At 35.4% G+C, this 26352-nt stretch overlaps 1 protein-coding gene across 2 annotated transcripts; it reads left to right on the forward strand.

Annotated features, from left to right (window-relative positions):
- Positions 1-4221: 4221 nt before the first annotated feature.
- On the forward strand, positions 4222-12468 carry LOC115451340 (lebercilin). 2 transcript variants are annotated; one of them, XM_030179629.2, is made up of 7 exons: positions 4222-4405; positions 5599-5812; positions 6313-6377; positions 6853-7044; positions 7837-8056; positions 8439-8588; positions 11516-12468. In XM_030179629.2, the coding sequence occupies exons 1-7, from the start codon at positions 4359-4361 to the stop codon at positions 12440-12442; spliced, it is 1815 nt and encodes a 604-aa protein (XP_030035489.2). In that variant the 5' UTR covers positions 4222-4358; the 3' UTR covers positions 12443-12468. The 2 variants fall into 2 exon arrangements, with proteins under 2 accessions (XP_030035489.2, XP_030035490.2); XM_030179630.2 differs by lacking the exon at positions 4222-4405 and adding an exon at positions 4688-4775.
- The last annotated feature ends 13884 nt before the right edge of the window (positions 12469-26352 follow it).

The raw sequence follows: 26352 nt of genomic DNA on the forward strand, positions 1-26352 counted from the left end.
ATCGATTGGTATATATGAAATTGCTCTATCTTTAAAAAAAAATCCCTTACGCCCTGACAAATTTGATATTTTGAAGCTAAATATTTGAGAAAATAGGTCTTATGAGACATGTAAATACTTCAAGCTGGCTTAAGGTACATTTTTCCAAATAACCTAGGTAACTTTGGACCACTATATTGAAAAGTGCATTTACGTCCTTAATTTTTTTTCCAATATCAAAAACAAGTTGGTCATATTTGTAACCTTACATATTATTGTCCGTTACGACCCTGTTAATAATTATAATGTCGTAATTTAATAAGGACTTAAAGGTCTAATATTTTTTTTTTATGTCCGTTACGACCTTACATCACGGGTATCGGAGGCAATTATTTAGAGATCCTTTGGCGTCAAGGAGGGCGCTATGCTTGCAGTTGCATCTTATATTAGCGAATTGGCAGCGAGGACTGTTTTGCGAGAGACAGTTGTTATTGTTGTTGAACCTCTAAGATTTCATCAGCTTGTAGGCTCTGTGCTTTTATCGGAACCTTATATTGATAGAGCTTCTCACATTATTCTACCTACCAACATCATTTTATCTATGCGTACCATTGATTGCTATCAAATTGAATCTGTTTCAAAGATCGACACTTGGGATTAGGGAAAGTTTCCAGGATGAAAAACTAGTTCAGACACTTAGCAGTAACAAGTATCCGCCTACACAAGACATCGGCTTCTGCCTTGCTCCCGGTCACTCTTCATGGTGTGATTCAACACCCAAAGTAAATAGCTCGATTGATGTCGAATTTAGAACTACTACTAAAAAAAGGTGCAAGAAATACATTTTAATTTCACGTTGATTTTCTTTCTGTTGACGAAGACTATTCTTTCGGCAGTTCTGGAGTCTGGTTCACCAAAAACTTGCAAATAACGAAAAAAAAAATGAAATGATTAAGAACTAAGTCAATTACTATATGCGCATATATTACATTAAATAGGCGCTTAAGAATACCAAACAAAGTTAAATTACATAAAAAAACGCAAGGATGCTGGACTGAGTTATGAAATTAAATTAGATCAAGTAAAAGAAGAAGAAAAAATTATAGAATATTCGTATTTACCAGATAAATGCTATGAAATATCATAAAATAAAAGACAAAAGTTATTTGAGCATTTTTTGAACCTCGATGCCGGCGAGATTAGATTGTAAGATGTAAATAACCAAGCTTAGAAAAGCTAAGAGATGAAAATGCTAAACTAGTAGAAAGTAGAAGAAGCCTAACATAAGAATATTATATAAATAAAGGTAAAAGATCTAGACGTAAAGCACCAATATTATAGTGAAGAAGCAAAAGCTTATTTTGACTCTTTTAAAACACTATGTGTAGTTTCATCGCACTAATGCCAGAAGAATAGTTAATGTCTTTTATTGGCACAAGAATATAGAAATATCACACTTTTATATAGAATCTATCTAGAAAACTGTCCAGAAAATTCTAGACTTCATGTGAGAAAGAAAGTATTCATTGCTATATTTAATAATAATTATAATATACGTTTCCATACGCATTTAATATTCACTTGATCACAGATTCTGATCTCAAAAATATACTAACAGTCATTATTGGTTAACACGAAGTGCTAAATGCCTCATATTTATGGGGAGAGCATGGTTCTATACTACTCCAGAAAATATGCCCTTTATAACTGCTCCTACATTCTATGAGAGCTAAACTAACATTGGACATTGTTTTTGTGAGAGAGAGAGTGATAGACGTGATAAACGTGGGGGTAACGACATTGCCACTTGTGTTTGTTAATTCCTTCTTGAAATTAATAACCGTTCCATCGAAAATGTTTATTGTATTGCGATTCTTGCCCAGGGAAGAATAAAAAATAAATAATACTTACTCACCGCAATCAGTCATTTTTTGAAAATTACTGTAAATATTCAAGGAGTACAGATATATTATTTACTACCTAGGCATCAATACATGCCAGTTGTTTGTATGTATGCTGTTATTGAACGGGAGACCAAGCGAATTATCATTTGGGCTACAAGCTAATGGCCAGCATACGCAGTATCGGTAAGAAAACGGACAAAACCATACCAAATAAATATTTTCGAACATTTCTAAACATAATTTCAGAACAGAAGATAATATGATGGCCAAAATTTTCACTGACATTACTCAAAAACACATTTAAAAAAGATACAAACAGTGACTTTGAAGAATCATAAAGATAACATTTAAGAAGTGAAGTATTCTATAAGAGAGGATGAAAATCCCCAAATAATAGCCTTAGGTTAGAGAAGAAGAAGGATTTTATAGTAATGGGATTTCAAGGTAAAAGATCAAAGAGAAGGAAAGGAAAAGACGAAGAAACAATTGCTGAAGTTGTAGAAAACCAAGATCCTAAGAACATAGTTTTCCCGACATTGTATGGAAATCGTCTTCCTATATCAGTAGATAAATTTTTGGCTTTCGTTAGAGATGCTCTTCCCGAGATTAATGCGGAGAAGGCTAAGGCTAAGGCTAAGGCGATGTATAAGTATTTTCATACTTTAGAGTATATTTTGATCTCTCGGTACCAAATATGGGTACAGTGTGCCAGAGACTCCATTGATTTATAATTATTATTGTTTCTGTATTATGTTACTAGTCATACTTAATTGTTTTTATGATAGACATATTTAAAACTTTTGTTATTTTGATACTTGAGATTATTTTAGAAAATATGAAAAAATATTCTGAAATTTTTTACGAAATACTGGATTACAAATTTTTTAATTTTTTTTTTTTATACAGGAACATTATTTTTCATTATAAGACTTGGATTTTTTCTTCGAATGTTATTTATTTTATTCGATTTACTCTAATAAAAAGATAATAAAAATGTAGTAAGGGTTTTATTTCTTAAAATTTTATAAGTTTGGACCTTCTATTACCCTTCACATTTAGGTAATGTGACATTTATTACCTAAAACGCTAGTATAATTTGTGTAAAAATGTCCTTTACAACCTGTGCAACCTTACTAAGCTAAGGGTGTATAGGCGTTTTATTCATTTTTGGTGGGATGTAAGGGACATCTATCTTTGAAAGTAGTGGACCTACGTTAATTTGGATAAAGCTTATAGAAAGAGCACAAAAAAATAGATCAGTGGTCCCTAGACACCTTTAAAATCCGTTTACAAATGAAAAAGTTACAACGAATTTAAGACAAAAAAATATGTTTTTTGGCTCTCCTGAAAAGTTATGGTTTGTCCCTTACGACAATTGAAATTTCCGGTATCGATATTATGTACTACGTTACGTAAATATAGCGCCATCTTTACGACGACAGCGCCATCTAGTTAAACCTTTCAATTATTGCCCACAGGAGCATTTATTTGTCTATGACGTCTTAACTTGCCTACAGTAAATAGGACGATAGTCAGGGTAGAAATGTAAGTAATTTGTACGAAAGATTGTCTTTAAAGTTGTAAGTAAATGACTCGAGAACAACGGCATGCGAATAGGGTGAAGTTGTACCTACCCTAAACCACCCTAAACTTAAATATTATCGTATTTAGGTTAATGTTTACAACCCCAGCGATCTTGGCAAAAGTTTATTTAGTTTTAATTAGAATTTTGAAGATAAATTTTAAATAAAGTGAATAGATGAACACGTAGAGAGAATAAGACGCAGATTACTCTTAATCACGCGGTTCGTTCAATACAACGCAGTGATTTTGAGTTCCATTGATTATTTGGTACATCCATAGCAGGTGGGCCATTCGCAAAGATTTTGCGGGCTACGTGTGGCGTACGGGCTGGACCCTTATTCTGTATGATAGTGTAAACGCGTTACGCGGCCGTGTCATGTTATCTTCGAGAAATGTGCGTGGAATGGTATTCTGTAAGCCAAATTTCTATAGTCCTAAACATGATGCGTTGTGTTACGTGCTTGTTACACACTGTCAAAATAACGTGCGGGATAGAGAATAAGGCCCCAGCACGATGAGATTTGGGTATAAACAAGCTTCACATTGTAGACTGAGGATACGAGCCGCTCCGATACAGACAACGGAAGAAAAATCATAATCTCTTTTTGTCTCTAAAGTAGATTTATCAATTTCAAAAATACAAATATGTATAATAATTATATATTTGACGCACGTTTTGAAATATTATTTTATTAATTAATTCATTACGAAACTTTTTGGTAAAGTAACCAGCCAGTCCTAAAATATTTCAAAAATCGTCTGACATGCGTTACCATGGCAACGCGCACCACAACAATCACGGATAGTCATTGGAATTATTGAATTTTATATCGTATTCGAGAAGTTTTTATATTGTGCGTAGTTTTATTTATTTTTGCATGTGACCAAACAATGTCAGTGTTGAGTCTACTGCCTGAAGATAAACGGAAGGATCAAAGGTAATACGAGAAAATATTGTTAGCCATTGTAATTAATGGATGCTAAGTATTCGTAACATGTCAGGGTCAAAGAGTTCTAAGTTTATATACAGCGGACATTGGAAAGATTGTCATACAATAATTTGGCAATCATACGACGGTTATTCACTCTACCGTGTAATAGCAAAACGCCAATGTAAAAAATACATTTTTTTTATGTTTTTAGTGCGTATATAAACATATTTTCTATAAAATATGTCATTTTTACATTATTATAATAATAACGATATGACATCTTGTCACACCGATATTTCAAATAGGACGACGACTTATTACCAATAGGGAATAATTTGGTATGTCCGGTCTAAAACTAACTATACTGTTTAATACGGTAAGCAAAATTCTGTATGTAAAGCTTCGAAATTATATTTTATCTATAGCGTTGTCCATGTTTATATATAATCTGAGCATTTATCATGAAGTGAATGATTACTTCGTTTGTTTTTTAATTCTAAGTATTGTATCGTTGAGTAGTAAGTATTTTTAAGATCTTTGGTAGGATAAAAAATTTAGAAATCACTTTACCTTATTTAATTGATGGTTCCGTATGTATAATTTTTTATATTATGGCCTATTATCAACCAGAATCCGTCTGGAAAACTATGTCAATTTTGCCACCAAGTACTTAACCTATGCAAATATGGTATTCCGATATGAAGAGCCCAACTTGTTTTATTAAAAAGGACTTAGAACCTCTTTTACAACTTCTAAGAAAATAATACCTACTAGTCATATAAATGTATAGGTATCTACGACTAAGCCGACTAACTAAATGCAAAACTCACACTTTCATCTAATGGTACCGAGTATATGGTCTTAAAATGAGTACTGTTTATATCAGATGTTTAATACAATAACTATCAAATAAAATTTACTTGTAACTTCTGATACAAGCTCTAAAGTCTAAACTACCTGGCCGTTGTAATCCTTTGGTTACAAGTTCATACTCAGGTTAGTGCTTTGTAATTCAAAGATATGAGTGTTTTGCAGTTGCATTGTTTACGAGCAGTCGTAACTCAGATCTGAGACACAAACTAATATAAAGTTTAAAAAATGTCACAGTTGGTACTGAAATAAACTAACTTAGGAACTGTTACGTCGACAATATTTTAGATTAATATAAGTGCAGTTGAAACAATTTGAATGATCAACAGAAAAGAGTCCCTAGAGACGGTGTACAGCAGCAACTCCCGTCTGAATCTGTTGAACAAGCGAAAGCGCCTGAACCCGCTCGTGTCAGAGATGTCGCACCAGACGTTGAGCAGCAAGGCCGGCGACAGGTATGTGGCGCAGCGAGTGCTGTCAGCGAAGACGCACCGCGTGAAGCAACTGCAGAACCAGTTGGCGGACGCGCATTATCATTTGCAGGTGAATATTAAACATATTAACTTTGCAGTGTTCATTATATTATAATTGTCTAATTCCTAAAAAAATATAAAATAGTCTTGATTTTTGTGTGACAGTAGCTTTTGCTTGCGGCTCCGCAAAATATATTTTTCCACGATAAACATTAATAAGCCTTAAAGGAAATTTGAAGGAATGAGTTAGTGGAAGTGGATAGTGAATAATATGAAACTTTACAAGAAAACTGCCTTTTAAACCGACCGTCTATGACGCAGTGATTTTATTCTTCTCAAGTTTTTTCTCTTATACAAAAAACAGCCTGATAATTATTTGAAATTATATGTCAGAGGAAATGAATCGTATGTTTCGGGGAAGTTCAAAGCAGACCTACATCATGTCGCTCAATTAGCTAAATTGTATTCAACAATAATTGTCTTCAGTCACCCGCGAACGTAATCAAGTGATATTACAAAGCGTTTTGAATTTATATTAATTACCGCAGTATTTATAATATATATCTGCAGGAACTAAGCAATGAGAATCGTGTACTGCGCGCGGTTCAAAAGAAACAAGAGATCGCGTTGCAAAGGTTTGTGGATTACGTTCTCTTTGTGTTTTAATTTCTTTTCTAACCATAAAGGAACGGCTTGTTCAAAGAGCGCTAGATTAGCTATTCTTTTACGATAAGCAATTTCGTGTGCCTTTTGTCTTCAAATTACAAAAGTAGTAAAAGTCATTAGGTATGTATGATCTATATGTGAAATATATAAACAACAGACATTTATTTTTAGTATACAATAATTGCTTGTATGCGAGGTATACTTTTTGTAATCCAGAAAGTCATTGTAGCTAGTGTCATTATAAAGCATTATGGCACATATGCATTACTGCATAATTCAATCTTCTAGTGTTAAAGTGGTATGTGGGTATTCGTAACGCTAGCGTAAGGTGAGTTCGTACGCCACATCATATTATAGTGGTTTATGAATACTCAGAGCGGTTACATTCAGCCAAGTAGCTTGCTTGTTTCGGCGTTTTCATCATTACATAATAACATTTCTCAGATATGAGAACTCAAACGCAGAACTACCTCAAGTGCTAAACTCACATACAGAAGAGATGAGGATCCAGCAAAGCAAGTACAAACAGCTAAAACAGCAGTACAAAGAGGTAACGCAGAAGCTGAAGGAGAAAGACTTGCAGTTACAGCAGTTGAGAGATGAACACCAGCACCTGTTGGACCTCAGCAAGGATCGGTAAGTATATTAATAACAGGTTATGTTATTTTGGTTGCTTTCGTCAAGCATATAAAAGTCATTGATCACCATTCCCAATAAGATAACTGACAAACGGAAAATTGGCAATAGTGGTGTTTTGACGACGGCTCTGCTAATTGGCAAGTCTAGATAAATCTCAGGCACATCAGCTTAGAATACAAAAACACATCTTTGGATTTAATAACGGATAATAATTATTACATTGGTTAAGAATTCTCGAGATACACTAAAGAGGCGATTGTTAAATACACAGTTCGCGTTTCAATAAATGTAACTTAATATCGTCTTAAAATTATTTTAGCCACACACCCCTCGTAAAACATAATAGAAATCTGGTATATTTTGACTGAGAAATTATTATATGCTTGCATATTTTGTTTTACTAAGTCAAAGTGAAAGTCTTTGTTATAGCAATTAACAGCGCGAACGCACAGTACGTTTTGTATTTTTTATTTGAACTTTGGTAATACAGTTGACTTGGCGACAGGGCGTCATGACGCTGGCAGGACGTGGACATTTGTAATGTACTAGTTAATATAGACTATGGCCGTCGCGATCGGTCCTCGCCTTCGTATAGACTCGAGCGCCAGCGCTACCAGTACTGCCCATTCCGCCCGGTTCGCTGATGCACGGAAACTTGGGAGATAGATCAAAAGGACTATCATAGCACATATTAGAATTGTACGAGTGTATAGTTAAATTTTGTATATACCGCCTGTTATATTTTAATTTTACAGTTAGTATTTAATAAAACATCTTGAATTTTGTTAGAAATCTGCTAGAACGTGAGAAACTTCAAGCTCAAGTGACGGATCTGACAGCGAAGGTGCAACAGCAGAATGAGACGATCACGATGCTGCAGCGGCGGATAGCGCTCGAAGCTAAGAACTTCAAGCATCAGCTGCAGAACGAGATCAACAAGCATAAGGACACCCGTCATGACCTTGACCTGGCCATCAGCAATGCGGACAAACTGTCCAGTATCATCGAGGTGGGCTACATATTGGTTTAGGTTTATCCTAGAAGGGGTAGCGCCACTAGAAGGGTAATGTTAGCGTCAATTAGAGTGTTTTAAAGACAATATGGTATATCTACAAGTTTTATGAATGCATGAGCAATTACTAGAGTATCCTGGGTCAGAGAGAAATAAAAAATACCATTCGGTAAATAATAAGTCACTAAGATGGAGGCTCGTCTACTATAAATTAATTATCTGTAATTCATTTGTAATTTGAGTAGGTAAACTTAAATGTTAAGTCTATTTCATTATTCACCGTGTTTTATTAAACCCCGTTTCACTCTATGCATAAAATTCGAGTTCATTTGCGCTCCTTAATATTTTTATATAATGGGCTATATTGTGTATATTCTAGATGAAAGAGAAGATGTTAAGCACAGCGGCAAGCCGTCCAGTCAAGTCGCCCACAAAACTGACATCCACGATGAACCCAGGAAGATCACCACCCATTAAAATGAAGCCACCAGAACCGAGTATACACAGAAGCAATGACGACAGATTGACTGTGAGTACTATTCCTAGAAGAAAGTTTTTTGTAAGCGAGTGACCTGATGCATAGTGATCCCTTAATACTGCTACGGAATTTATAGGATCGTTGCTAAGCGTCAAGGGAAATGTGAGAAATAATTATTATTATGGTCTATCATAGCTTACGAGTCCGTTCCAGTACAATGCCGTTACTTCATCTAGATTGGTTGTAACATACTAGTAGTAGTTTCGTTTTTATCATGCCGGACCAGTGAAAAGGGAAAGCAAATTGATGCATATTTTCCTCATGGTTCGACTAACTTTATTGTTTATGAAGCCCAAACATTAACAATGTATCCGTGCCGGAACGAATCAAAATCTCAATCGAATTGCGAATAGAATATTTTGCGATAAGTTATGCCGAAAGTAAAAAAATCCAAGGGGAAATTAAGTTTGTATGATACTCTCCTGGGATGACGAGCTTATTGCATCAATCGCGAGTAAATAGCCGACGAACAAATATTAGTTTTTGTCTTCCTTATTTATGTAGTATACTAGCTTTTGCTCGCGGCTTCGCCCGCGTGAAGGTGTTTTCCAGGATAAAATTCCACTGTTTGATAAAAGTCTTACTACATATTTTCCCGGTACTTATAGGTTCAAACTAATTTTATCCCCAATCTATAATTTCAGTTCAATCAGTCGAAAATCTAAGAACATTTATACAAACTTTCATCCCCTATTTTATCCCCTTAAGGGTAGAATTTATCAAAATCCTTTCTTAGGGGATGCCTACGTCATAGTAGCTTTATGCATGTAAAGTCTTAGCCCGATCCGTCCAATGGTTTGGGCTGTTCCTTGATATATCACTGTCAGTCACCTTTGAGTTATACTTAGTCTGGCCATAAATACTGTTACACTTAATTATAAAAAAATATTACATTTGAATTTCGAATCTGTCATTTTTATACGATTGTTCATTGTGTTTTCTCATTTTGGCGCCAATACATTGTAAAATATTTTGCGATATTAAAATGGTGTGGGGTGATAAAGAGAACCGAATCGCTGTGATAGCATTACACAAAGTAGGTATGGAGCCAAATGCAATTTTTAAAACTCTCCATACACTTGGTATTAGTAAAATGTTTGTGTACCGGGCTATTAATAGGTACAATGAGACCTCCTCTGTTTGTGACAGAAAAGATCTGGCCGTCCACGTAGTGTTCGTACGAAAAAGGTGGTCAAAGCAGTAAGGGAAAGAATTCGAAGAAATCCTGTCCGAAAGCAAAAGATTTTATCTCGGGAAATGAAGATAGCACCTAGAACCATGTCGCGTATTTTAAAAGATGACTTAGGACTTGCAGCCTATAAGAGACGCACTGGCCATTTCTTAACTGATAATTTAAAGAAGAATAGGGTGGTAAAATCGAAACAACTACTGAAGCGGTACGCAAAGGGAGGTCACAGAAAAATTTTGTTTACGGATGAGAAAATTTTTACAATTGAGCAACATTTTAACAAACAAAATGACCGTATTTATGCTCAAAGCTCTAAGGAAGCTTCCCAATTAGTCGACAGAGTGCAACGTGGACATTATCCGACTTCAGTGATGGTTTGGTGGGGTGTTAGCTATGAAGGAGTGACTGAGCCATATTTTTGTGAAAAGGTATCAAAACATCGGCACAAGTGTATCAAGATACCATTCTTGAGAAGGTAGTTAAGCCCCTTAACATCACCATGTTCAATAACCAAGTATGGTCCTTCCAGCAAGACTCGGCGCCGGGTCATAAAGCTCGGTCCACGCAGTCTTGGTTGGAATCGAACGTTTCGGACTTCATCAGAGCTGAAGACTGGCCGTCGTCTAGTCCCGATCTTAATCCGCTGGATTATGATTTGTGGTCAGTTTTAGAGAGTACAGCTTGCTCTAAACGCCATGATAATTTGGAGTCCCTAAAACAATCTATACGATTCGCAGTGAAGAATTTTCCCATGGAAAGAGTGCGTGCTTCTATTGATAACTGGCCTCATCGTTTAAAGGACTGTATTGCAGCCAATGGAGACCACTTCGAATAAGCTTTTTATATTTTTAATTGTTTTATATTTATGTATTAAACTGACACACTGTAAAAGTAATAAATGTTATTTGCAGTTAACAATTTTCTTTTTTCTTTATTACAATATTTATGGCAAGACTAGGTATATTATATTAACAACTGAAGTTAGCTAAAATTGAGTTTCTCGAAGCCGACCACTATTTATGTACTATGTATTTTGAGACTATGCAATTTTGTCGCGTTCGCGATTCACTTTCACTTTTGTTGAGTTTCAGAACGCGATATTAGATCCTCCAACGCGCACGCGAATTTGAACTTTATGCAGCGGTAATAAATTACAAATTGACTCTCCATTTTATTTAGAAAACGTTTGTATGGGAAATAGAAAAATGCTGTTTTGAGGATTTTCCCGGCAATTATTCGAATTTTTCTCACCTTTTAAATCTTCCCTAGACCTCCACGAATAATTCAAGACCAAGATAAGATAAATCCGTTCAGCCGTTCTCGAGTTTTAGCGAGACTAACGAACAGCAATTGATTTTTATATATATAGATGAAAAGATTAAACAGAAAATAACTTACTGATTTTGGAAATTGACTGGATGCATCATTTCATTAATGCGTTAGATAACAGTTCTGTAATAGTCATAATAATAGTTTATTGTTTTTTTTATATTGGGTGTCGCATTATTTTTTTTTATTAAAAAAAAATTCACATGTCGTTATATTTAAGTACTATATTCTGAAATAGGGTAGGTATCCTGAACCACATATTCTAAGTTTTCTATATTAAATACAAGATGTTTCTTATAAAGTTTGACATAATATTATTACGACATTCAATAAGATATTAATGATATAATCCATAAAGTGTAGGGCTGTTATAAAAGTATGTCTGTTGATTTATTTTTAGATGGATCAAACTATCCTGGCCAAGCTTTGCGAGAATTCTCGCAGCATCAGTAGTGCCCTCTCCCACGACGAAGAAACCTCATCGTCGATTGAACCTCGCTCCAGGTATGCCAGAAGCAGGACCACGTCGAACAGCACCCGCTCCACCCCCATCCCCACTAGGAAGAGTTCCAAAGGTTCAGACGACATAATCGAACTTGCCAAAACAGTACAAGACGGCATGGCTGACCTCGCGATTTTCGACGATGATCTAGATACAAAGAATTCTACGCCAGATGAAGTTGCGAAGAAAATGGAAGCAATGAAAGCTGAGTTGATTAAAAAGATTAAAGATGAAGAGCCTGCGTCACGAAAAACTAGTGCTTTGTTACGTAGGAGGTCTACAGAAGAATCAATTGAGGAACAAATAGTTGAGGAAGAACCCGAACGACCAAAGTCTAAAGGAAGACGAAGCTCCAACGTGTCATTTTATGACAATGCTGGAGGCGACGATGTGTCTGTTGGAAATGAATACAAAATGGCCGAAGAGAGAATAAAAAGAGAGAACAGCGTGCTAGAACGAAAGTTGTCTACAAAACCAATAGACAAATACTGCAAAGACATCATCCAAGACATAGAGAAGAGTAGTAAAGTCATAGATAAGCACGTGAAGCAGTTTAACCATTCGAGGTTTGAAGGCGATAAAATAGTGGAACAACTGCAAGTTGTGGACAAATTAAACGAGTACGTCAATTCTAAAGGTGAGATATCGGAGACAGCTTTGACAGAACTGAATAATAATTTTAAAGTGTTGACTGAATCGGTACTGGAGGCTGCGCCTACCAGAAAGAGGTCAGTGTCAGGCAGAAGGAACTCAAGATGTAACCTACTTGGTGATTCGAATCTGAGCAACCAGGATTTGTTGGACGACTTGTTGGGTAAGAAATGATATACGGTCTTATGTTAGATGGTTTATTTTTGTAGTGGTGGTCGGAATCGACTTTCTGATACTACCCGTTTCTAAAATATCTTGTTAATTATGAATGAAATTTTGAGATGTTCAGTGAACTAGTCTTTTATTATTATTATCATGAATTATGAATTATAAAGTTAATTTTGATTTTAAATCCGAGTGTTTGTATTAGCTGCAGTTTACTGGCTTGAATATGAACATCGAAGTTGCATCTAGTATTTAAAAAATGTCTCTTTTGTAAAAAGAGCTACTTCATCATAAAATAGTAATTGCTTTAATGTGGAAATACACAGAAACGAAGTTATAGCATTTCTGTGGTAACATACTAACGTCGCTTTTTGTTCGTCTATTCTTGTAAATATAAATTACAGGAAACCACGGAAACATTATAATTACCACCACTCAAGAGCCTAAACATGACAAATGATGGATCGGTTGTTCTTGTACACTTTGTTCAGGCTGTTGCCTGAACGATGATGAAATTTGTAAATGTATGATGTCTGTTATAGATGTTTTACGTCGAATTTTATTTGCATTGTTTACTCCTACTCGATTTTTTTTAATAATCCGGTATGAAAACTATAAGCTAGGTAAATTGAATTTTCGCCTATTTAAAACCTGCGCATTTAGTTTAAATTCTTCGAAAGGGCTTTCCAAAGTCAATGACTTAAGGCCATATTTATAAACCGCTTTCACCTTTACAATTTTAAGTAGACATTTAATGTATTGAACAATTTAATAAACAAAACTTGAGCTGTAATTGAATTGTCTGTTTTTGGCTGAGTCGGCGCAATTGAATAAACGAAACTCAGCTGCCAAAATCTGTCGTTTGTAATGACTTAAGATATCATTTGAGACGTTAATAATTAATATCTGACTTGACAGCATCTACGCTGATACTGCTACGGCTGATACACTTTTCTGGTAGTAGATCTTTTATATGTAAGAGTCCGCCTGGATAGGTACCTTTGCAAAGCCGGGGTGGGATATTAGTTAAATATTTACTGGTGGTAGGTCTCCCGTATATAAGAGTCCGCCTGGGTACCTCCATATTGTCTATTTCTGCTGCCAAGCAGTAGTGTGTAGTCACTGTTGTGTTCCGGTTTCAAGGACATTGTAGCCAGTGTAACTACTGGACATAATAAGACTTAACATTTCATGTCTTAGGATGACGAGCGCAGTGGAATACCAAACAATCACTTTGTAATTGACGGCGTTTCTACTGTTTATGGACAGTCGTATCGCTTACCATCAGGCAAATGGCAAGCTCGTTTCGTCATTGAAAGCAATAAAAAAATAAAAATATATCGCACTTCTGAACGATACATAAAATACAATGTATAAAATATTTCGCAGCAATATGTATAAACCAACCCCCTTCGCAGCTGATATTTCACATTCCAGCTCCTTACACAGATTCTTCCGAACATCGCCCCTAACTTCCTCTTACTGAATTGTTTTAAGAGCTCACTTGAAACTTGATCTTTCCGAGATCGCGGCGCGTAACAATGCCATTTTGGAATCCAATTTGACATCGGCATGTCGAGCGCTAATTACGCGAACAATTCGACGTTGCCGCGTCGAGATATTTCCAGTTAATTAATTTGTAGGCCCGAGTTCATTTGGCTATGTCAATATGGCGTGTAAGATGGAGCCTGTGCAAGTCAATTTAGTTTACACATTGATAGGGAGATGTACTAATGATATATTTGTGTTGTCGTTAGTTGTCAAGGAAGTATGTTATTTGTTTAGAGATTATTATACTGCCGTGCTAAGCGCAAAAGCGGTATATCGAGGAAACCTTATTTCGAGATAATCGAAGTTTTGTAAATATAGTTTTATAGTTTTGTACGTAAAAATGAGATAGACAGACTCTTGTAAGTTTTTTTTTAATAAGTTCTAAACAAGAAGCAAGATACCGTTATTTAGGTAAGCTTATTGGATGATCTTTAAGCTATCTGACGACATAAAAATCAAGATTTTGATATTTTTTGAGATAGCGCTTTTGAGCTTAGCACGGCAGTATAGGTGGTTTAGTTGCAGCGTTGGGCAAAGTATAATTATTAAACGTATCGATCAAAATTTGCAATAAAATCGGGGGTGTATCTATTTCAATCTAATTTGCCACAAAAATAGTGACATTTATCATCGTTCATAGGTATAGCGCGTGTCTAGAGCTAACCGACAACGATATTTTATTTTATGCGACGTGAATAAATTAATGTTTTAACTGGTGTTGCACACGAGTTAGTTTTAATAGCATGTGTTTTTAAGATTGATTGCTTCCGCGCCACGGTAGCGGAATTGCTATAATTCATTATACAGAGGGAAAAAACAAATTGTCCGTCTAGCAGATTAATGTTATATTAAAAGATATCGAGATAATTTTATTTCAATTTATTTATATTTTTTCTTTATTTACAAGGTATCAAGTTGGTGTGATTTTACAAAGTACTACTGTTCTGTATGATATAATGGTAATATCTAGCTCCGTTTCCATTCCCTTATTCTAGAATTCGCTCGAACCTTATACATTTTTACATTCAATAACGATGACCAGTCCCTTAACGTTTATTTAGGGTCATCACCTTCTAATTATTGTAATTTTTTGCGTCACATGTCAGTTTCGCGCCTTTTTTCACTTTTGAAATATAAGTAGCATGGCGACATTATTAGTGTGTCGAGGAGGGCGTAGTCAGGGAATATTTTAAATTCTACTGCTTCTTTAGGGGTAGGATATGTGTATCCGTCCCGGGAACAACCACCGTACACACAGTATAACACCCGACATACTGGCCTATGTGAGTTGTCGCGTTCTTGGATCAGCATGTGTATATTCGGTTCCAAACCGGCCGACATAAACGTGTCGACTGGCGATGGATTACCATTTCTCGCTAATCGACGCTCCATCTGGACCCCACTCTCCATACCCTTAGGTCCAGTGGGAGTATTTTTTCGTGCCCGTATACATAAAAAGAACTTTCTATGTCAGGCACTTTTTAAGGGTCAGTGTAATAGATAGGAATGTTTTTATTATGTCGGCCTGTTTGAAATCGGATATAGTTATTTATAAATATATTTTATGTATTATTCATTTATTTATTGCAAATATTATTTTGCGTTCCAAGTTTGAAACAAATATCACGATATTTATAATTATGTTTATGTTAATTAATATAAACGATAATATGCAAACAGGGAAGTAGGGGTATGATCTAATTAATAGGTTAGTTAGAGGTGTAAACTTTTTGTTCATTACCTATTTTGCTTAAAAGAAAATGAAATATATATTAACATTTTTTCCTCCATTCACAAATATTAGTGCAGTCAAAAAAGTATTTTTTTACGACATTTTTTACTGTAACGGAACAACTCCTATATCACGGAGGTACTCGCATTATTATTATTTTTTATAAAGACGGCTGATGTTACTGACAACCCTAATGAAATCAAATATTATTTTAAATTTTGAACCAATGAGAGTCTAGTTTTGTGCTTGATGGACTATGATTTCGTTTCAAATGCTTTTATTACTAATATTTGTAGAAAATCAAATAGCTTTCAAACATCTGTAAGCTTGACTTAGTTACCGTATTATTTAATTTTTAAAAAAGTCTTGAAGAACTGGTTAAAGGCGAATCAAAGTGGACATGCATTTATAAAATAAAATATATGATGAAAATAATATTAAGCGTTATTAAGCGTTCACTGAAAGCTTGAAAATAGAAGTTATAGTGAATGAAACGAAAGTACGCGACTTCTATTGCTCAATTATGTTAACCGCCATAATTCAAGCGAGGGACGGAACGTACCACGTTAGTTGACGGTAACACTGTTCTTAACACCAAGTCTAGGGCTGCCACTGACCGTGGTTAGTATAAAAAATGTTATTTAGTAAAATATACAATTCGTGTCTTATAGTTAGAACGTAGTAACCGACATTGCGGACTTTTTACTGAAGCGGTTTTTTTTATTAATTATAAATTATTTATGGAATGATTATTTTTTGTAACAAAATACTACAAATATACCATAAAGATTATTGAATTAATAAATAAAAAATCAAATGTGCGAAATGGCGCTTTGGATGTTTTTCCTGAAAATGCTCGATTTATACTGAATATAGAGTCCAGGGTAGCTATTTTAACGTGGATGTGATGCGAGTGCTAGTCAATAATGTATATATTACCAGTAAATTCACTGGAATGTTCATTTAGCTACTAGACAACTGTTTTGCTGATATTGAGGCCGGTGTGGGTTCGGGTTGATACTAGATAGATTAATTTGTAGAGAATCAGAATGTCAAGGCTAATGTAGACACTCATACAATAAAATTGCCTCTTTCTATTGCGTTCGCACTATGTCACTGCTCTAAGGCCATGGGTCCAAATCCGGTGTCGGGCAGGGATATTGAATTTTTCTTCTCAGTATGTGTGCCAGATAAGGCGACTGGCCCACTCGCTATCACATCATGGGTCGGAACACACTTTGCGAAAACTGAGTGCTCGAGTTGCACATCCGCTTACTCCTTCGGGGATGAAGGTGTCATATGTGATAAGCGAATAGAATGTAATTTGAATTAATACAAAAAGAAAAATAATTCTACATGACACCATTCAAAAGGTAATTGAAAAATTACATAAAATTCGCGAAATTTGGTCATTTGCTTTTTTAAAGTCGGATAAAAGCAATAAACATAATAGTATACAAAACATGTTTACCAATAAAAATAAGTTAACTAGACACTACATCGTCATTATTATTTATCTTCAATTATTAGGACTATCAACGACCGATTTCAGATAGCGATACCTACCGTTAAGTCAGTTGGAAACATGCCGTATGCTTTATTCTGATGGGTCCATTTTCTCTGTCGATCCGGATATAGGGTTAAGATCGTTCTGAAATCAGCCGTAGGTAGAATTTGGTTTTATAGATCTATATAAAATACTAGAGCAAATTGCAAGAGACGCTTGTACTAATTTTAGAATGACAATATATAGTTGTTTATATTGAATTGAATAATAGATAATAAATATTTTATTTTGTGTAATGTGTTTTTTATTGACCCATTATTTTTTGTTGGAGACAGATCTTGATTCTTGTAAATAGAGATCAATATTATACTGCCAGGCGCAGTGTTTCTAAACTTATGGGAACGTCCCCCCGAGGTAATTCTTGTGCGTTCGGTTGCTACACCGAATGCACGGCCATGCACAGGAGGATATTTGTCGCGGCCCTAGGCAGTCCAGTCTGTGTACCTCATGGTTGCCAATTCACATTGAGGCCTATCGGCTCGCAACCATTTCCTGGCTTTCTCCCCTTCTTCTATTCTAAAAGGGTTCCTTCTTCCCCTACATTTTCTTCCCCAGATATCCCCTCCCAACTTTCCTCCAGGTCCCTGCAGTCGCAAAGCCGGGGAATCCCAGTATCTCAACCTCCAATTATTAAAAACATGAAGACTGTTGTAAAATATTGTGAACTTGTGTAAATCATTTAAAAAAAGAAAAATAACCTTATGAAGCCTCAGGGAATTCAGTCTCGTACTACCTTCTTATTGATTTAATGTTATAACTTGACTTGGCGAGGGTCTTGTCACTTCTTATTTAGATGTAAGTATTTTTTAATTTGCCTTTGTTTGAGAGATACTTTTTTTATATAAGCTGTTCTTATATTTATTTGCACTTTATATACAAAATTGTACATAGGCGGACTTAATGCCGTAGGCATTCTCAGTCAACCTTAGGGTGGAGCAGAGATAATCATGGTAGGTGCATTAAAGAAATCTGTTGCAGTGAGCAAATACAACAGCTAATATAAATAATACGATATATACAAATATTAATGAGTTATAAATAAATTAAATGTAGACACATAAGATACAAAAATAATAATAATAATATACCAATACATAAAATGCATACTATAAATTTATATATTAATTACGAAGGTGACACTTCCAAACCATTCAGTAATAGATGTCGTACCCTCAATTTGAAGGCCAACCGAGTAGTAGCCGTTCTTATTTCGAGAGGGAGTGAACTCAATTTACAATTAAAAAAAACTCAAACAGCCATATAGCATGAATTTTATCCCAACATGGCATTGAACCTGGTGGTAAATGCAGTATAGAAAATGTCGACCGAAATCAAAAGACTTATCTCCTTGTAAATATATAAAGGCATTTAGATATACCGTACCATTGAAATCACTTATCATTTAAACATTAGAAATAGAATGGCCGAAATACTTGACACATTTCGCATTCGGACATTTTAATAGTAAAGGTTTTCGCGTGAAATTGCAGCCATTATGTCGGCCGCAGAGCAACGTGTGTTCATTAAAAACAAGAATTCAGGAGCGAACCGCTTTGAGAGAGCGTATTGTTCTATTCTACCTTCCTACTGCCGGTAATGAATGCTTTTCGAAATAATTCTTTGGTTATAGTACTGGAATATAAACATATAATTGATGATAAGATAAAAATAAGCGTACAAACAACTTGAGCAAATTACTCTATAGTAGGGGTTCTTTATGTAAGTATGTTAGTGCTTTTTTAGTGTTTACATCTGTTCTTAAATTTATTCACATTTTTATAACTTATGTTATACTCGGTTTTGTTTCTCATAGAGTTGTGGAAGAGGGGGGGGGGGGGGGGGGCTTCCCTTATTTGATACGTAATTCGTCACCCTGTGTTAGTGTATTTACACTTCATATCGGGCACAAATTCCAACCACTGTGCTGATAGTGAATAGAAAAACCTAATATCACTGCCCGACTCAGGGATTGAACCGAAACCTCAGCAATACAGTCGTACTGATACAAATAAGTCACTTAGCATTCTGAACAAATATTTCTTTTACTTTTTTTTATTCACCTAACTGTTTCTGAATCTGGCGTTTACTTCGTCCCGTAAGTAAGTGTTTCCTGGAAAAAGTATCATTACATTTTTTACGATTAAAAAGTATTCCATGTAAACGTATACCAATTTGGATATTATGGTTATCTTTTCGAACATTCAAATTCATTTAAGTTAATGTAGGTTTAGCTAATAAACATTTTCACAAACTGAACGGTTATGGATAAAATTTGGCACACAGACTAATTCATGGAGTAATATGCTAATGCCATACTAATGAAACGTCCAAAGCAATCAATATGGCGTAAAAATATTTCGTTAAATCGTCGAATGTGTTTATCCAAAACGTAATAGGTGTTGTTAAATATTGCGTTTATTCAGCTTTATTTTGATTTCACTAATATAAAATTAATGAGATTCGACATATGGTTAGAGCATTACTCCAATTACTCCAGAAAAATGTGGAATTTCACCCTGTAGCAAAAGCAAATAGTATCAAAATTAACTATGACACCTAAACCAACACTACACATATGAACGAGAAACTTTGCACAATTTGCATATACGTGAACTATAGAAGTGCACCGTGCAACAGCAATCTTCCAGCTCCCAATATTACGAAACTAGAAAACTAAAAGACCACTTGAATTCCGCTCAAAATTACGGATTGGTCTTCGGATGAGTGGTACTTGTTAGAGAGTGTAGACGTGTACGTGTGTAGCGTAGTGTTTGACCGTCTAACAGTGTTCTAACAATGTTCTCTTCTGGGTTTAATGATATTGTCGCTAGTAATTACTGGCCATTATGGGAATTAACATCTAATGGCACAGAATGACGAGCTCAGAGCGTGACGACTTCGAGTAATTTTATTCACATTTCTGGTTTAGTGTGCATTGTTTGCCCTTAAAAATGATTTACGCACTTAAAAATGACACGCGTATTTCGTACTTTCGTATTTTATTGAACGCCACAAAACACGTCAAATTACCTTAATAAAAGAGGGTTATTGTAATAGATAACTTGACACTTCGATGGGGAGCAATTCAAAGTTTCTATAAGCATTTAATTTTGGTGAGAGCTCTAAAACATTTTACATGAAACTCAAATTACAAACTATATTATTATGAAAAAGGGAATTTACAGAAAGGCCTTTTAAATTGTTTTATGAATTTTAGCGCATTTTGTAAGTAGTTACCACAAGGAAAGTTAAATTGATGGCTTAAATTAAGGACCACTTAAGGTCATTGTTATTAATATTCAAATAAGATTTTTACTTAGAGTTAAGTTTGTCGGATCCGATCAAATTACGTTACTATTATGTTTCTTCGAAAACAACTGACACTAATTATAACTTTTAATAGAGATACTTTAATACAAAATTAATTTTAATGTGCTGGTGGTAGGATATATTTTATATCGGCCCGGATAGCTGCCACCGTACACAAGGTGTTAAAACCCGCCATAGTAGCCCACGTAAGTGTGTCGTGTTCCAGGATCAGCCTGTGTATATCCGGTTCCAACAGGCCGGCATAATTGTATCCACTGCCGAGGGGTAATCATCTCTCGTCAGTTGACATTCTATTATACCGTACCAATAAAAAATAAGAAAATATTTAAACATATTATAATCTGTGAGAAACTACAAAATTAAGTTTAAAGCTTATATTGGATAAATAAAATCCCACAAAAAATCATCTCAACCCTCTCGGAAGTTTATATAAAAACCTAATTGATAAATACACATTGGCACTCGTTGGCAGAAAGTTGAGCCCGCTCGAGGACACACATCAGCGACTTTTGAGTGAGATCGGAATAATTAATGAGTTTGGCCTTTAGGGCCCTTCACTCATACATCGCATTAGGGTTAACGCGGCTTATAATGATACTTTATCAATATCTACGTAAGGGTTGAAATAGAAGTTTGCACGACAAATGATATTATAAACTTGTATTATTTTAAGTATTTGTGGCTGAAATTTGTGCCCGATAGGCTCGCTATCTATCACACCATGGGATGGAACACGCTTGCCGAAAGTAAGTGCCCTGGTTGCACCTCTGTCTACCCCTTTCGGGGATAAAGGCGTGATATGTGTTGTTATAAAGTTCGGCGTGGTAGCCGGTTCGACCGGAGAGATACCTCAGTGATAGTGCGTTTAAATATACGGCTTTTAGTATATTATTTTATATATTAAGATGCAAATCAGATTTGCTCTCAAGTGCGATATTAGCTGATCAAATACAAGTCAACAGTTTTAAAACGTTGCTATTTAATAAACAAATATCAACAACTTCCCAAGATATCTGAGCCACAGTATAATATGAAGAATTTTGACAGCTGAGTTTTGATTATTAAACAACACCGACTCAGCTGAGATCAAGCTCTTAAATAACAGTCGAATTGGGTGTAACTTGTAATGGCTGTGTGTTGATATGTAATTAAATAAATAAACAAAAAAAAAAACCTAAAACTTTGTTTATGAAATAGTTCAATACATTGAATGTCTACTTGAGATCCTACTTAAAGATGAGATTGGTTTAATAATTCTATTTTAACAGTTATTGCAACTGAGTAATTAGGTGTAGTACATTGCAGTTGGCACTCATGGGTATGTTTAGTGAATAAGGTTTGAATTTAATATTTTGTAATATAAAGGACAAATCAAATTTCCGAATAAGGAGCATCTCAGTAGGCTTGTTTCGTATTAATGTATAAATCAGTATTAACAATAATTAACTTGTGAAAGTTACATTAGCAATTTCCGCTTAGATTCTGTATCAATTTAGATTCCACAAGGATTTTGGCAACGTTTAATCTTTATTAAATTTCTTCAAACGAGATGCCGCATCGCATGGTTATTATAACTTCTTTGATTTCTGCCGCCATACGGATTATGCAAGCAGTATTGAATTAGAGACTTCGAGACAAATTCATGATTACTTATAAAGGACGCCTCGTTTTTAAATCGCGTGGAATCCACGAGGTTTCTTGTAGAAGTATAATCTTCATAACGAAGTAATTAAATCCTCTTCGATATAATGATTTTAATTACGTATAAGTAACATACTAAACAAGATATCTTCGGCAACCTACGTGGTAGGGCGAATGATGAGCCGGCTGTTAGATAGGTCGTGAGTTCAGTTAAAATAGATTTATAGGTTTGGGCTGTGAATATTACTTGAGTCAAGTAGGTCCATCCATCAATTTTTAATATCTACCTTTTAGGATCATTATACCAACACTTTTGTTTACTAATATCTCGAGACAACAAGTTCAGTGCCCCGGGGCATTTTAGAATTAAAATAAGTATTCTAAGACCTCGCTTATCACATAATGGGAAGGAATACACACGGTGAAGAGTGTTTGCATCAGTTGCGCCCCTACCTACTTCTTTGGGGATTTTAAGCTGTGACATTATAATATTGTAAGTATATCAAAATCATTCATCAATTTGACATTATTGTATAATTTGTTTTTCGACACATTATAATGAAGCCAAGTATTAATTTCCATGATATACTATTAAATAATCTTACTCTCGAAATCAGATAATCTTACTCTTACTAATATTGTAAATTCGAATGTTTGGATGTTTGTTACGAGTAAACGCAATAACAACTGAACGGATTGGGATAAAATTTGGCACACGGGTAGACCATGTCCTGGATTAACACATGGCTTTTTATGTCTGTAATTTGCTCCCGTAGGAAATATTTGTATTTTTATTTGTTTTGTCAAGTAGATAGAAAAAGACTTTCACGCGGGCGAAGTCGCGAGCAACATCTCGTCCTTAATAGTAAATATTAATTACAATTGTTACAAAGTTCTTTAACAAGTAATCGTTTGAGAGTAACGTCAAACTAATTGCTATTGTCAAAACAGAATTTAGTTTGATGCGAATAAATTAGTGGAGTTTATAAACAAATTACTTTGTTAACAAGATTGTGAGTGCTGTGACGTCGTTATTGCTGCGGTTGTTTCAAGTTATTTGTGATCGTTAAAAGCATAAGTGAGTGCTGCCGTCCCACTAGTGGGACCTTACTAACTATATGAAGTAAGGAGTTAGGTTAACTATCCAGCAAGTTAGTTTAATCCGGGAAGATTTTTAACCCGGGGAAATCTGTTTACGGATATCTACCGGACTCGCCGGAATAAATCATCCTACCGACTAAAACCCAGCCATTCGACTCTCGTTCCCTGATATCGAAGATCGTGAGGTGTGCAAGTGCATGCAACCTCAACCCACGCAAGAGTCGGCTCTTGAGCAGAGGCTCTCATTATCCAAGGAATGATAGCTTGGTAAAATCACACGCGTGCATATAATACTGCACGCCAGCCTCTTAGACATTATTTACTCAGCATAGGGTCACCCGTCCGCCAACTAAAGGCCCGCTTAGGAAGGTTTAGAGCTCGTGTCTACGATGTCTGCGGGAAGATCGGCTTCACATAATTTCGACATTATTAACACGTGTACGTTTACTCTTCAGAATTATTTTTCACTGTGAAACCCAACCACGTGAAGTTTGTGTTTAAATTATTAGATTAAAGAAATTGCCGAATGGCAAGTTATTAATTTCGTCATATTAAATTTTAAAGGCCGAAATATCCATGATTATTAATTATTTTTACGTTTTTCTTTCAACTGCGAGAACTAATCACTAACTAGACGTGAATTTAAATTCTTTACTTGCCAATACTTGTTTAGTTACCCAGATTAAAGGTGAAACAAAATGTATGAAAATGGACCTTGAGGTATCGCCTTAAGAAACAAAACCCAGCTGTCGAAATTTGTCATACGCTATGACTTAAGATATCGTTTGAGATGTTGATATTTGTTTAGAAATAGCGACGATTTTAAATTGCTGACTTTAATTTAACAGATTCTAATCTGATCTCATTTGAGTAGCATCTATTATTGCGGTGCTAAGAGCCTTGAAGCGACGATAACCTAGTTGGGTGTGGAACGGACTGCTGAGACGAATATCCGCAGGTTAAAATCCCAAGGGTACACACCTCTGACTTTTCTAAAATTAACGGAGAAAGAAAACATCTTGATGAAACCTGCATACCTGAGATTATAGGAATTTTGAGGGTGTGTGAAGTCTACCAATCCGCAATAAGCCAGCGTGGTGGACAAAGGCCTAATCCCTCTCAGTAGTAGATGAGGCCCGTGCCCAGCATTGGGACATTATAAAATAAAGGGCTAATATTATTATTATATTACAAGAGCTCTGCATGTACTAGTTGCGTTCTGTCTACCCTCTGGGATATAGCGTGGGTTTATGTATCGCTTCATATTGTCTAATATCGGAGTGCTAATCAATAGTACACAAAGCATTACGGACGGCGTTCATCATCGTAAAACAGCCTGTTCTAATTATGTTTGTCCTCTCGTACGTGATCTGTTTACGATGGGTTAGCTGTATCAATATTTTTTATTGTTAGTTTTGCGGCTTATTGGTTTAGTCGCGGTATATATGGTCTGTGAAGAGCCTTGGTTCGATTCCAGAATGGACAAGGTCTTGTTTGGGTTTTTATACGTTTAGTAACGAATGGATGTCCTAGAGCGCATTGACGATAGACAGGTGGTCGTAAAAGGTAAGATAAATTGCATGAAAAATTGCATTGCGTCGACTCCTCTCTGGTGTATGATTGAGATAAGAAACAGTAGAAGAAGATTCATTTAAATAATATGAAAACTGTAATCCATGAGGTTTACTACAAATAAATACATATCAGACAGCTTGTCGTAAAAACCGAGCCTAATCATTTCTGCAACGAGCATGTAAGTGAGTCCGCCCTGCGACCATAAAGTCTGCAAAGTCTTCGAAACGTCGGAAGAAAATTATAATATAAAAAACCGCGATAAAACCCGTAAACTGGTTTTATTCCGATGTCTAACTTTCGCGTAAACTCAAGAAATCATTAAGCATGTAACAATTATGTTGTGCTGACTCCGAGCTGGAATGAGATATAAGCAGGTGAAAGACTATTTATTTTTTATATCAAAATGTTGTAAAGTTTTTTTGAGTATACATAATCAAATAAGAATGAGCAAAACGCCAGTTTTGTCGTGAGATTTAATAATTATTAAACAATACTGCACGGCATGGCTTTGCTTTTATCACTATCCGACATTAGGTCGTCTTATAACAGTTATGAAAAGTTGTTACAATGCTCTTTTACTGAGAAATTAGGAGCTTGTAGTCTGTTTAGTAGAAATAAACGAAATGGAAGTCTACACGCATAAGTTGATGATACCTGTGATGGCAGTTACCACTAGCTTTGGAGAGGAGCGTAATATAGGCTTTCAAATAACTTAACAACATAAGGATGCAAATCGTTTAGGAAAGTCCTTACATTTTTGGGGAACAGTCTTGGTCACCCCTGATTGAATTTATCCATTCAGTTAGTCAGCTATTTGCTTGGTCCACTGTTCAAAACAAAAATGACAAAATACGTTAATATTTTTTCAATATTTGTATTATTGTTTTTTTTTTATTGCTACGAAGGACGAGACGAGCTTGCCGTTCGCCTGATGGTAAGCAATACAACCGCCCATAAATAGTGGAAACACCATCCAACACCTTGAAATACAAAATATTGTTTGGTATCAGATGTGAAGTCTCATTATGTCCAGTAGTTACTCTGGCTACAATGTCCTTCAAAAAGGAACACAACAATGACTACACACTGTGTCTTGGTGGCAGAAATAGACATGGCGGTGGTACCTACCCAGGTACAGGTACAGATACCGAGACTCTCACATATGAGAGGCCTACCACCAGTTTTGATCTGTATGGACAGAGGAGGATGAAGAAGCGGCCCAACTTTCTAGACAATATTCGGTGAGCTATTCATTAGATAAACACAGTTGAACGCTCCCGCAGAAATGATAAACAAATACTTTGTTGTACTGTTGCTCTTTACTATGTGCGAAAGCGTTAATCAACGCTTAGGAACAGTTCAATTAGAAACCACACACTAATTTATACCTCATAGGCACTGTTTTACAATTACACAGTGCCC

Source organism: Manduca sexta, chromosome 26 (assembly GCF_014839805.1).
Source record: "Manduca sexta isolate Smith_Timp_Sample1 chromosome 26, JHU_Msex_v1.0, whole genome shotgun sequence".
Classification (NCBI taxonomy): domain Eukaryota; kingdom Metazoa; phylum Arthropoda; class Insecta; order Lepidoptera; family Sphingidae; genus Manduca; species Manduca sexta.